Raw genomic sequence first — 12570 nt, 5'->3', positions numbered from 1 at the left:
CACAGCCGCTTCTGGCCAGATCAGTCTGCTGGTCGGTCAGGTGCCGTAGGGCTCCTCGTTCCCGGAGGTGCTTAAATAACTTTAGGAAATAGCCCTTGCGGTTGGGCCAGGTGGCCGGCAGAGGGCGCTGCTCTCATTCAGTCTGTCAGCGCTGCCCCAAAGCACATGCCTCTCTGGCTGGTGTTGAGCTGAGAATCCTTCCTCTCCCCCTAGCACCTCTGAGGCGAGGCCCATGTTAACAGGTTCAGTAGATGGAGCATGTTTATGGGCACTGGAAGGCAGAAAAGATACTGGCTGCCGTGGTCTGGGTGGATCAGGAGGACACCAAGAGACTACAGGTTGTACCTCCAAAATCTGGGACACTGCTTCTGGAGGCAGGACGGCCAGCCAGGTGGGACATCAGAGTCAGCAGCCTGGCCAGGGACAGCATGGGACTGGGGCTGGAGCCCTCCAGCAGCCCCAGGAGTGTGGGGTTGGAGCCCCATGGTTCCCCCGGCTATGTGGGGCTGCGCAGGGCACGGGTGAGAGCCCCAGCCCCACAGCTTCTCTTGCTGCACAAGAACAGAGCCCTGCAGCAGGAGCCAGAGCCTATACAGCCCAGCCAGCCAGCAGTAGCTGGGCAAGCAGCCCAGCCAGGTTGCGGGGATGGTGAGGCGGGTACCTGCTGGGGCAGCCTGCCAGCAGCAGATGATGGACTTGGGGGCCAGTGGCAGGAGACTTCCCTGGCCTGGCAAACTCTCTTGTTCGGGGCGGGTCAGGTCCCGCTGATGCCGGAGCAGAGACTCCTCCATAACGGCTCCTAGAGATGCAAATACAGATGTCACATAAGAAGCAGCATCCCTCATCCCCTCCCCTTGTGTGTTCCTTGGTTTGGGGACACACCCCAACTCCCAGGTGTCATGGCTCCTTCCCCACTCTGGCATGATAAATGCAGAAGTGGGGGCCAGCGAGTGTACTCCAAAGCCTTATCTACCAGGCTTTGGTATAAAACTTCCCCCAAAATCTTAAAAACCTAGATCTTGGGAATAAAACTTCTGCTGCCACCACCCAAATGTTGATAAAGAAATCAGGGGAAAGATCATTTGGGAAATCTCACCCTTAAAATAAAAATCAGGACACCCAAGAAACCAATGCCAGGTTAATAAAAGAAAAGAAAGAACTTTTATGATTACAACAATATTCCTGTTGCAGGCATAATGACTCGATGGAAAGGTAACAAAATATACTCCTGGAGAAACTCCATGGGCCTAGAACTTAGTTACAAAGAAAAAACCAAACCATCTTTTAAACAGTGCCAGATCTCAGATCCCCTACCTAGCCCTTAAAACAATAAAGCCTAACGAAACTACCTAAACTTTACCCTACTTACAGAAAACGAAGAATTGGAGAGAGAGAGACATGCTTGTCCCTCTCTGTAGCTGCAGAGAACACACCCAGAGAGACAAAAGGGACAAAAGAAAAAACCCAAATTCCTTTGTCCCAGTTTGAAAGTCCCACCTACATTCCTACTGGTCACTCCACCTGGCTACGTGTAGTTAACCCCTTAATCCCCAGGCTGCTGGCTAACCCTCATAATCATGACACCAGGCAGAGCCCAAAAGTGCTGCCCCCCCACGCTTGTGGGTCACTTGTGCAGTGCTTACAATTCCTCTGGCCAAAGAGCAGTGGTGGGAAGACGCGCCCCCATTCCCTTCGGAGCGGGCGATTGTCTGCATGGGAAAGTTAAGCTCAGGTGTGAATTTAAATGGATGGTTGTAACGCTCCACCCCACCCCTGTAGATGCTCCAGCCCAGGCTGCCAGTGGCTTTTTTCCAGCTGTGCTAATGACACTGGGAAGGGTTTGAAGTGAACCTGAAAAAGTCACTTGGGTGGTGGAACGGGAGCGTCCGTGTGGGGTTATAGGGAACACCTGGGGGTTTAGCTCTCCTGCTTTGACTACTGGTCGGACTCCCATGTGGCCAGGCCCTGAGCTGACTGCTCCTGCCTGGGCCAGAGGGGCTTGCTGGTCACACTTTTCAGCCCTACAACAGAGCAGGGTGACACCCCTTCAGCAGGCCTATTGTAGTGTGAGTGCGCTCTTAGCTTCATCAGGGAAACAGGGCCCATCAGCAAGGGCTCAGCGAAGGAGCGGTCCCACCCTGCTGTCCCTGAGCAGGTGGCTTAGGAGACACGCGCAGAGGGAGCTGAGTGAATGGATCCGCCCATCCCAGAAAGCCGCCCCACCTGGGGCCTGCCCCTTCTGTCGCCAGGGAGAACCCTGATTTCCACTGCTGGCTGTAGAGAGGCAGCACCAGAGACTTTCAAACCATCACCTGGTGCTGCTACCACCCCTCTTCCTGCAGGAGAATCCCTGCCTCAGAGGGGGGGGGGGGGGGAAATGTAGGACACCCGGCAGGCGCTGAAGTTTGTTGAGGGAAAGAGGAAATGAAATTCCAGACTGAGTGCGTGGGAGTAGCAGGGCTTGGCGGTTCGGCTGTTTGCCCATGGTTGGGAGGCTGCCCTACATCCTTGGAGCGCGCGTCATGTTCTGCAGGAGGCCAGCCTTCAGACAGGGGCTGCTACACACCCAGCTCCGGTCCTGGGGGCGAGTGCATGTGGGCCCTGTCCCCAGGTGCACGGGTAGGACCCATCTCACGGCAAACAAGCCCTGGTGTGTGCAGGGCACTTCCTCTCCAATTCGCCCCCTGTATTCACACGCTCGCCCCCCCAGGCTTGGCGCACACCTATGGCAGCTCCACCTCTGCCCAGGGCGGTGCCCAGACAGCACCTGGAAAAGCAACACAGAGCTCTTTCCCAGCTGTCCTGGGCTCCAGACCCCCATGTACACCCCTCCAGCGACCCCCCTTCAGCTGTCCTGGGTCCCAGTCCCCCATGTACACCCCTCCAGAGACCCCCCCCAGCTGTCCTGGGTCCCAGTCCCCCATGTACACCCCTTCAGAGACCCCCCCCAGCTGTCCTGGGCTCCAGACCCCCATGTACACCCCTCCAGAGACCCCCCCAGCTGTCCTGGGTCCCAGTCCCCCATGTACACCCCTCCAGAGACCCCCCCCAGCTGTCCTGGGCTCCAGACCCCCATGTACACCCCTCCAGAGACCCCCCCAGCTGTCCTGGGTCCCAGTCCCCCATGTACACCCCTCCAGAGACCCCCCCCAGCTGTCCTGGGTCCCAGTCCCCCATGTACACCCCTTCAGAGACCCCCCCCAGCTGTCCTGGGCTCCAGACCCCCATGAACACCCCTCCAGAGACCCCCCCCAGCTGTCCTAGGCCCCAGATCCCCATGTACACCCCTCTAGAGACCCACCTCCAATTGTCCTGGGCACCAGACCCCCATGTACACCCCTCCAGAGACCTCCCTCAGCTGTCCTGGGCCCCAGTCCGCCACTTACACCCCTCCAAAGACCCCCCCCAGCTGTCCTGGGCCCCAGGCCCCCATGTACACCCCTCTAGAGACCCCCCAGCTGTCCTGGGCCCCAGGCCCCCATGTACACCCCTCCAGAGACCCCCCCCAGCTGTCCTGGGCCCCAGGCCCCCATGTACACCCCTCTAGAGACCCCCCCAGCTGTCCTGGGCCCCAGGCCCCCATGTACACCCCTCCAGAGACCCACCCCAGCTGTCCTGGGCCCCAGGCCCCCATGTACACCCCTCTAGAGACCCCCCCAGCTGTCCTGGGCCCCAGGCCCCCATGTACACCCCTCCAGAGACCCCCCCCCCAGCTGTCCTGGGCCCCAGGCCCCCATGAACGCCCCTCCAGAGACCCACCCCAGCAGTCCTGGGCCCCAGGCCCCCATGTACACCCCTCTAGAGACCCCCCCCCAGCTGTCCTGGGCCCCAGGCCCCCATGTACACCCCTCCAGAGACCCCCCAGCTGTCCTGGGCCCCAGGCCCCCATGTACACCCCTCTAGAGACCCCCCCCCAGCTGTCCTGGGCCCCAGGCCCCCATGTACACCCCTCTAGAGACCCCCCCCAGCTGTCCTGAGCCCCAGGCCCCCATGTACACCCCTCCAGAGACCCCCCCAGCTGTCCTGGGCCCCAGGCCCCCATGTACACCCCTCCAGAGACCCCCCCCAGCTGTCCTGGGCCCCAGGCCCCCATGAACACCCCTCCAGAGACCCCCCCAACCGCCTGGGACCCCAGACCCCCAAGTACACCCCTCTAGAGACCCCCCCCAGCTGTCCTGGGCCCCAGGCCCCCATGTACACCCCTCCAGAGACCCCCAGCTGTCCTGGGCCCCAGGCCCCCATGTACACCCCTCTAGAGACCCCCCCCAGCTGTCCTGGGCCCCAGGCCCCCATGTACACCCCTCCAGAAACCCCCCCCAGCTGTCCTGGGCCCCAGGCCCCCATGTACACCCCTCCAGAGACCCCCCAGCTGTCCTGGGCCCCAGGCCCCCATGTACACCCCTCTAGAGACCCCCCCCCAGCTGTCCTGGGCCCCAGGCCCCCATGTACACCCCTCTAGAGACCCCCCCCCAGCTGTCCTGAGCCCCAGGCCCCCATGTACACCCCTCCAGAGACCCCCCCAGCTGTCCTGGGCCCCAGGCCACCATGTACACCCCTCCAGAGACCCCCCCCAGCTGTCCTGGGCCCCAGGCCCCCATGAACACCCCTCCAGAGACCCCCCCAACCGCCTGGGACCCCAGACCCCCAAGTACACCCCTCTAGAGACCCCCCCCAGATGTCCTGGTCCCCAGGCCCCCATGTACACCCCTCCAGAGACCCCCAGCTGTCCTGGGCCCCAGGCCCCCATGTACACCCCTCTAGAGACCCCCCCCAGCTGTCCTGGGCCCCAGGCCCCCATGTACACCCCTCCAGAGACCCCCCCCAGCTGTCCTGGGCCCCAGGCCCCCATGTACACCCCTCCAGAGACCCCCCCCCGCTGTCCTGGGCCCCAGGCCCCCATGAACACCCCTCCAGAGACCCCCCCAACCGCCTGGGACCCCAGACCCCCATGTACACCCCTCCAGAGACCCACCCCAGCTGTCCTGGGCCCCAGGCCCCCATGAACACCCCTCCAGAGACCCCCCCCAACCGCCTGGGACCCCAGACCCCCATGAACACCCCTCCAGAGAGCCCCCCCAACCGCCTGGGACCCCAGTCCCCCATGTACACCCCTCCAGAGACCCCCCCCAACCGCCTGGGACCCCAGACCCCCATGAACACCCCTCCAGAGACCCCCCCCCAACCGCCTGGGACCCCAGACCCCCATGTACACCCCTCCAGAGACCCCCCCCAGCTGTCCTGGGCCCCAGGCCCCCATGAACACCCCTCCAGAGACCCCCCCCAGCTGTCCTGGGCCCCAGGCCCCCATGTACACCCCTCTAGAGACTCCCCCAGCAGTCCTGGGCCCCAGGCCCCCATGTACACCCCTCCAGAGACCCCCCCCCCAGCTGTCCTGGGCCCCAGGCCCCCATGTACACCCCTCCAGAGACCCCCCCAACCGCCTGGGACCCCAGACCCCCATGTACACCCCTCCAGAGACCCACCCCAGCAGTCCTGGGCCCCAGGCCCCCATGTACACCCCTCCAGAGACCCCCCCCCCAGCTGTCCTGGGCCCCAGGCCCCCATGTACACCCCTCCAGAGACCCCCCCCCCAGCTGTCCTGGGCCCCAGGCCCCCATGAACACCCCTCCAGAGACCCCCCCCCAGCTGTCCTGGGCCCCAGGCCCCCATGTACACCCCTCTAGAGACCCCCCCAGCAGTCCTGGGCCCCAGGCCCCCATGTACACCCCTCCAGAGACCCCCCCCCAGCTGTCCTGGGCCCCAGGCCCCCATGTACACCCCTCCAGAGACCCCCCAGCTGTCCTGGGCCCCAGGCCCCCATGTACACCCCTCCAGAGACCCCCCCAGCTGTCCTGGGCCACAGACCCCCATGTACACCCCTCCAGAGACCCCCCCAGCTGTCCTGGGCCCCAGGCCCCCATGTACACCCCTCCAGAGACCCCCCAGCTGTCCTGGGCCACAGACCCCCATGTACACCCCTCCAGAGACCCCCCCCAGCTGTCCTGGGCCACAGACCCCCATGTACACCCCTCCAGAGACCCCCCCAGCTGTCCTGGGCCCCAGGCCCCCATGTACACCCCTCCAGAGACCCCCCCAGCTGTCCTGGGCCACAGACCCCCATGTACACCCCTCCAGAGACCCCCCAACCGCCTGGGACCCCAGACCCCCCCTCGCCCAGGGTCCCCGGGCTCTCCTGCCCGAAGGGGCGGAGCCCTCCCTTGCCACGGCCCCGCCCCAGGGGAGTTTCCCACGGTGTCACTGGGCACGTGGCGGGGCCACCCCCGCGGGTGCCGATGCCGGGGCCGGGGCTTCCCGGCCGGCAGAGCCCAGAGCCATGGCCGGGAGCAGCCGCGGGGGAGCCGCGCTCCTGCGGGCGCTGCGGGGAGCCGGGGGCCGCCCGCGCCGCGGGGACGGGACTGGGTAAGGGCCGGACCTAGGGAGCTGAGCCGGGCCCCGGGCCCGCGGGTCCTGCCCCAGCTGGTGGGGTCAGTGTTGGGAGAGTGGGGGCGCCCCCCAAGTGCTGTCGGGGGTCAGTGTTGGGAGAGTGGGGGGCGCCCCCCGAGTCCTGCCGGGGTCACTATTGGGAGAGTGGGGGCGCCCCCCAAGTGCTGCCGGGGCTCATTGGGAGATCGGGGGCGCCCCCCAAGTGCTGTCGGGGGTCAGTGTTGGGAGAGTGGGGGGCGCCCCCCGAGTCCTGACGGGGTCACTATTGGGAGATCGGGGGCGCCCCCCAAGTGCTGCCGGGGCTCATTGGGAGATCGGGGGCGCCCCCCAAGTGCTGCCGGGGGTCATTGGGAGATCGGGGGGCACCCCCCAAGTGCTGCCGGGGGTCAGTGTTGGGAGATCGGGGGCACCCCCCAAGTGCTGCCGGGGATCAGTCTTGGGAGATTGGGGTGCGCGTGGATTGGAGTGCGCTGGGGCTGAGAGGAAAGCTGGACCCACGGGGGGATCGAGGGCTGCGCTACCCGGGGGTGTTCCCCGCCCACACCCACGAGGCTGGGCTGCCCCCCGGGATGTGCCCTGTCGCTCACCCCTTGGAACCGGCCTCCTGTGTTTCAGGCATTTAAGTTCCTGTGGGCTCCTGGCTCTGCAAGTCCCCAAGCGACCTCCCGTCACCCCGGCCTTGGTGCTGCCTGCGCGGAGCTTCCTGAACCTGGCGGCTGCGCAGCTGGGCAGCAAGCGGATGGAGTATTCGGAGATGCGAGTCCTGGGGTGAGTGTGTGGCTCCGAGGGGGGGGGCTGCAGGAACCTGGCCGAGGGGGTGGGAGTTGGAATTGCCTCTGGAGGGGGCTGGGGCTTGTTACCCAGGGGAGGGGGTGGGGTGCAGGTGGGTTCCCGGGCCTGATAAACTCCTGGCCAAGGATTCTGCCCGCTACCCTGTGAAACGTGAGCTCCTGCCGGCCTCCTGTCACCCCGGCCCCTGCTCACGGGCGGCTTGTCTCTCCCCCCCCAGCTACTCCACGGAGCAGATGTACAACGTGGTGGCCGACGTGGAGAGCTACCAGCACTTCGTGCCGTGGTGCAGCAGCTCCAAGGTCCTGTCCTGCCGCCAAGGGCTGACGCGGGCCGAGCTGGAGGTCGGCTTCGCGCCCTTCGTGGAGCGCTACATCTCTGAGATCTCCCTGACTCCCCAGCACCAGATCCGGGTAAGGGGCCGCCAGGGAGCCTGGGGCTTAGCTGGGAGGAGCTGAGCACTCACAACTCGCTGCAGGTGCTCGGCACCTCTGATCACTGGCCCGAAGCGTGTCAAGCAGGGGCACAGAGGCTGGTCTTGGAACGGGCTACTGTGGTTCCCAGACAGACCTCCTGTTCTTATGGCTTTGATCCCGGCTGCTCCCCTCTCAAAAAGTTGCTGTGTGAGAGGCAGCCCCCAACACCCCATCCCTCCTGCTGAGGGAACAGCTGGGCTCCAAGGAGCCAAGCCAAACCTGGGTGGCACCCAGCGCCGAACTGTCCTGGGTCCAGTTCCTGGCAGATCAGGGCTGGGGATGCGCTGACGTCGGCGTTCGGGGCAGCTGCCGGATAGGGAGCTTGTGCCCAAGCGAGCCGGCAGCCACTCGAGGGATGGGGGTTGGCGGGTGACCGCACAGCCTGTGCAGCTGTTTCCACATTCACTGACTTGTGCAAAGGTTTGCTCAGACGCGAACAGGAAGCCTGGTTCTTCCTGGCCGCCGCAGGCCCTGTGTCTATGGCTCCCGGGCTCTCCGCGGGGATGTGGCTGGGGGGGCATTGACTTTCCCGCCTCTCCGCTCAGCTGAAACTTGACGCGAGCCGCCTTTCCTCCCGCAGGCTGTGTGCAATGACGGCCACCTCTTCCGCCACCTGGAGACCGTCTGGAGCTTTGGCCCGGGGCTGCCAGGGCAGCCGGACACCTGCACTTTAGAGTTCTATGTGAGTATTCCCCTCCGGGCCTGTCCCCGAGGCAGGCTGGGCCGGGCGTGGGGTGGAAGAGGCCCCTGCACAGAGCGGTCGCTCAAGGCAGGTCACATGCGGGGTCGATGAATGCTTCAGACAGGCCAGCCCCCCCCCCCCCCCCCATCTTGCTGGCAAGTCCTGCCCTGGTCCCCAGGCGTGTGCGTAATTGCCTGGCCACGCACCCCCTGGCTCTGCTAAGCTCTGTGTCCCCCCCCCCACAGGTCTCCTTTGAGTTCAAGTCCATCCTGCATTCCCACCTGGCCCAGCTGTTCTTCAATGAGGTGGTGAAGCAGATGGTGGCAGCCTTTGAGAGGTGGGCCGAGAAGACGTACGGCCCGCAGGCGGCCCGGCGGCCCCAGAAGCGTGTGCGGGCAGCCCGCTGCATGTGACGCCGCCTCCAGCGCAGCTTCTCCTGCCACAGTGGGACCCTCCTGGGAGCACAGCAGAAGACTTTGTCTTCGTTTCATTCTGTCCAGATTTTTGGCTGGACGCCCCCCCCATCCCCGCCCCATCCCTGGGTCTATTTATGTCTATTTAACCACGCGCCCTGGAGAGAAATTATTTTTTTTAATCCTTTTTTGGTTCTATTTAATGCCCTTGGCCTGATCTCTGGGCCTGCTGCTATATCCAGTATTAAGAGGCTCTGTGTCTTGGTTTTTTTTTAAATGTTCTGGTTTTCATGTGACCTCAATAAAATGTGCAATGAAGCTTTGTCGTTCCGAACATTTCCTCACCCGCCAGCCTTGGCTTCTGGATCGCTTCTCGGCAGCCTCCTCCCCCCGCGTCTGGGAAGTGAAGTCACCGGGATGTCTCGGTGCACTGAGCAAACAGGAAATGCCTTGGGAGCAGGAAGGGGGGAATCCAGTGTGGAGCCCAGCTTCCTGCCCATTTCACGGCCACGCACGACCACTCTTGGAGGGGGGGGGTAACAGTTTGGAGGCACCTCATGTGAGGCATCCAGCCGTGAAACCATGACTAGCCCTCCCCTGGCAGGGAACTTGCCTGTGATCTGGTGTGACACAGGCTTTGCCCGGTGCGGCTAGGCGGGGGGTTGTGAGTGCTGGCAGCTGCCCCGCTTGCATCCCAGCGCGTCAGTGTGAAGGTGAAGGGCCCATCCCCCCATTTTGAGTCTTCCCGGCCCCCTTCTGCTGAATGCAAAGTCCCCTGGACTGCATCGGTGCTGCTGGTCGAAGGGCCCCACGCTGGTGCTGGGGAGTGTGGCTGCAATGCCTAGTGGGAAGGGGCTGAGTCCCAGGGGCAGCTTCTCAGACTGATGAAGCTCCAGTCCCTCCATAGGCTGGCACCTGCCACTTGCCAATTGGGTGTCTGCGCAGGGGATCCGGCGGGTCTGCCATTCCATCTCTGGGCCCAGGGCCTCCTGGCAGCCTCTGGGCTGGTGCTCAGGTTCCAGGACTTGCCCTTCCCGCAGGAAGGTGGCAAAGGAGCCGCTGCCCCCTCCAGCTTCACAGAGCTGAAGCCAGTCGGTGCCAGAACCCCCTGGGAGCTGCCTGCTCCTTCCTTCCCCGTTAGCATCCCCCAATGAACTAGATCCCCAACAGAACCAATTGGCCGAACTGCAACCTGTGGGCATGGCCCAGGCTGTTCAACTGGGGTGCAGGGGGTTACCACAGCCCGCCCATCCCACCCTGCTGAGCTCTTTGGCCTCCCCTGGGTAGGGGCTGGGTAGGCAGCTGCCCAAACCATGCGAAGGGAAGGGGAGGGGAGGGTTGGGCAGCCCCACCGATCGCTGCTGCACAGGCTATTGGAGCAGGAAGATCCGGGCAAGGTTCTGAAGGAGGCTGGGGGGCAGCCCCCAGCCCGGCCCTGCCTGCAGCAATTCCCCTGGCTTGTGGCTCTGGGGAGGGGCGCCGGGCGCTGGGGCAGGAGGAGAGCACAGAATGTTTTCTCTGTGCCGCGAGGGGCACGGCTTTGCAGGCGGGAAGACCCGGGTTCCTGGCGCTCTCCCCCAGCTCTGCATCACAGCTGCTCTCGTAAACAGCCCCTACGCGGTGCCCTGGAAGGGCCCAGCCAGAGGGACATGCTGGGCCAGGCCAGGGGCTTCGTGGCCCCAGGAATGGTCCTTGCCCCTCCCCCTCCCAGATCCTGGTGCTGCGCAGGCTATTGGCGCCGGGAGATCCAGACAAGGTTCTGAAGGAGGCTGGGGGGAGGGGGTCCCCCAGCCCGGCCCTGCCTGCAGCGTTTCCCCTGGCTTGGGTGCTGAGCCCTCAAAATCCCCCAGTGCCAGGCAGGCACCTCGGGGTGGGAGACCCTCACTGCAGGTGCCCTGTGGTACCAGGGCTGGGGACCGGGGCCTGTGAGCAGCTGGGAGTCAGAGGAGGTGGCTCCAGGCATCCGGCATCCTCCAGAGAGACTCCCAGGAGCCTGCCTGGGTCTGGAGTGTCCCCTGCACAAATCTCTCATCCCGCTGCCTGAGATGGGTCTGTCTGTGCAGCACCGAGCCACGCAGGGCCTGGGGGCGACTCCTGGCCAGGTAGCAGCCTATAGGAATGGGTCAGTGCGGCCCCCCAGGGCTGTTCCCTTCGCACCCCTCAGGGGACGCGCGAGCTTGTGCTGGCTGCGCTTGGCATCTCAGGCCTGGCTCAGTGCAGCAGGACTGTGCCGTGTGCCCTTTGAGTCCCCTTGGGCCGCAGCCAAGTTGGGGGGGGGGGGGCAGGGGCACGTCAGCAGTGGACTTTGTGCGAGCCGGGCAACCAGCGTCAGAAGGGCCAGGCCGGGGACAGAAGGTGGCTGTTATCTCGGGGCCGATTACGCCAGCAGCAGGAATCAACGGCCCCTGGCATAGGCTGGAGAATGTGACGTCGTGTTGGGATGTAGGCTAAGGGGGCATGTTCTGGTGAGGGGGCAGGGAGGGGAGCCAGGGGTGCCCTAGGGAAGTGTCGCTGCTCTGTGGCACTCCCGGGGCACTGGTGGCTGCTGGAGGGTCACACGCCGAGTCGAGGTTGGGCCCAGGGGCTCAGGGCGGTGGCCACGTGGCTCCCGTGTTCTCTGCTCAAAGCTTGGAGCAGGGGCAGCCTCCCCCAGTGGGAGAGGGGTGCCCAGCTAGCAGCACCCTGCCCAGCGTGCCTCGCCCGGGGGCTGCAGTGGGCAGTGGGGCTGCGTAGGAAGCAGGGCTCCGTGTGTGCTTGGGGGGGGGGGGGGGGTTCCGTGGTGCACTAGCCTGGGGGTGCGTCTCCAGGGAGGCTGCCCTTGCAGGGGGATGGGAAGGGACCTGCCTGCCTGCTTTGGCAGAGACTCCCACTGATGCAATGGAAGAGGCAGGTTCTCCAGCCCCATCTGACTGAGTCAACATGGCCTGTGCCCCAGGGTGTGCGTCCCACTGCCCAATTGCAGCGCATGGGTCCTGGGCTGCGGGGGGGAGGAGGGGATGGGCTGACACCGCGTGGGGGGGAGGAGGAGGGAGCTGGCCAAGGCAGACTGTGGCCTGTCCTGCTTTGGAGCACTGGCTGGTCACACCAGGTGCAGAAATGGTCAAGTGGCGAGGTGCATTCTGTGCCAGCGGCAGCTGCTGGGACAGGCTGCCAGGCTGGGCGACTCCCAGGGAGATGGGTGGCCCGGTTCCTAGTGGTGAAGGGCATCAGCAGCCCTGGCTGGCCATTCCTGACTCTGACACAGCATGTCTCCACGACCTGCGGCAAGTCACCTCATCCACCCTGCGCCCCAGGTGCTGTGTGTCCCCACAGGGTGGGGGGAAGGCGAAGCCCATTGCTACTGCAGCTCAGTACTGGGGGCCAGCAAGTGCCTTGCACAGGGGAGGAATCGTGGTGATTTTCCCTGGGGCTTAGGCCTAGCTGGGGGGGTTTCCTGGGCAGGTGGGGTGAGGTGTGTGGCATGCAGGCAGCATGAGAGCTGAGCCCTGGGGCTATGCTCATCACACACCTTGGGCTGCTGCCAGCCTGGGGCCCTGGTGGTGCTGCCGAGGCAGGGGCAGAGGCAGGGCCTCACTTGCGTCAGGGCAGGTGTGACGTTTGCATGTCACTTCCGTGTGCTCACGGCACCCAGCTGGCAGTGCTGGGGCAGGCTCTGTCTCAGGGCTGTAGAGCACTCATGGGCTGCAGGCAAGGGCCCGACAGAGCTGGGTACAAAGGAATCAGAGACATGACTGGGATGCCCATTCCCTGCCCCGCCTGCTCCACT

The 12570-nt window shown here is 64.7% G+C and overlaps 1 protein-coding gene across 1 annotated transcript; it reads left to right on the top strand.

Annotated features, from left to right (window-relative positions):
- The first annotated feature begins 6262 nt into the window (after positions 1-6262).
- Positions 6263-9123, top strand: LOC142820980 (coenzyme Q-binding protein COQ10 homolog B, mitochondrial-like). The gene is made up of 5 exons (XM_075911341.1): positions 6263-6420; positions 7060-7212; positions 7454-7646; positions 8290-8391; positions 8637-9123. Exons 1-5 carry the CDS (start codon positions 6335-6337, stop codon positions 8802-8804), a joined length of 702 nt encoding a protein of 233 aa, XP_075767456.1. The 5' UTR covers positions 6263-6334; the 3' UTR covers positions 8805-9123.
- The last annotated feature ends 3447 nt before the right edge of the window (positions 9124-12570 follow it).

The sequence above is a fragment of the Pelodiscus sinensis genome, chromosome 29 (genome assembly GCF_049634645.1).
Source record: "Pelodiscus sinensis isolate JC-2024 chromosome 29, ASM4963464v1, whole genome shotgun sequence".
Classification (NCBI taxonomy): domain Eukaryota; kingdom Metazoa; phylum Chordata; order Testudines; family Trionychidae; genus Pelodiscus; species Pelodiscus sinensis.
This window is presented reverse-complemented; position numbering and strand designations above follow the sequence as displayed.

What these genes read in the sequence shown, in the direction of transcription:
- LOC142820980 (XM_075911341.1), top strand. Translation starts at nt 6,335, where the DNA reads ATGGCCGGGAGCAGCCGCGGGGGAGCCGCGCTCCTGCGGGCGCTGCGG. An exon ending in CGCCGCGGGGACGGGACTGG is followed by an intron (nt 6,421 to 7,059) that starts GTAAGGGCCGGA and finishes CCTGTGTTTCAG; the next exon opens with GCATTTAAGTTCCTGTGGGC. An exon ending in CCTGCACTTTAGAGTTCTAT is followed by an intron (nt 8,392 to 8,636) that starts GTGAGTATTCCC and finishes CCCCCCCCACAG; the next exon opens with GTCTCCTTTGAGTTCAAGTC.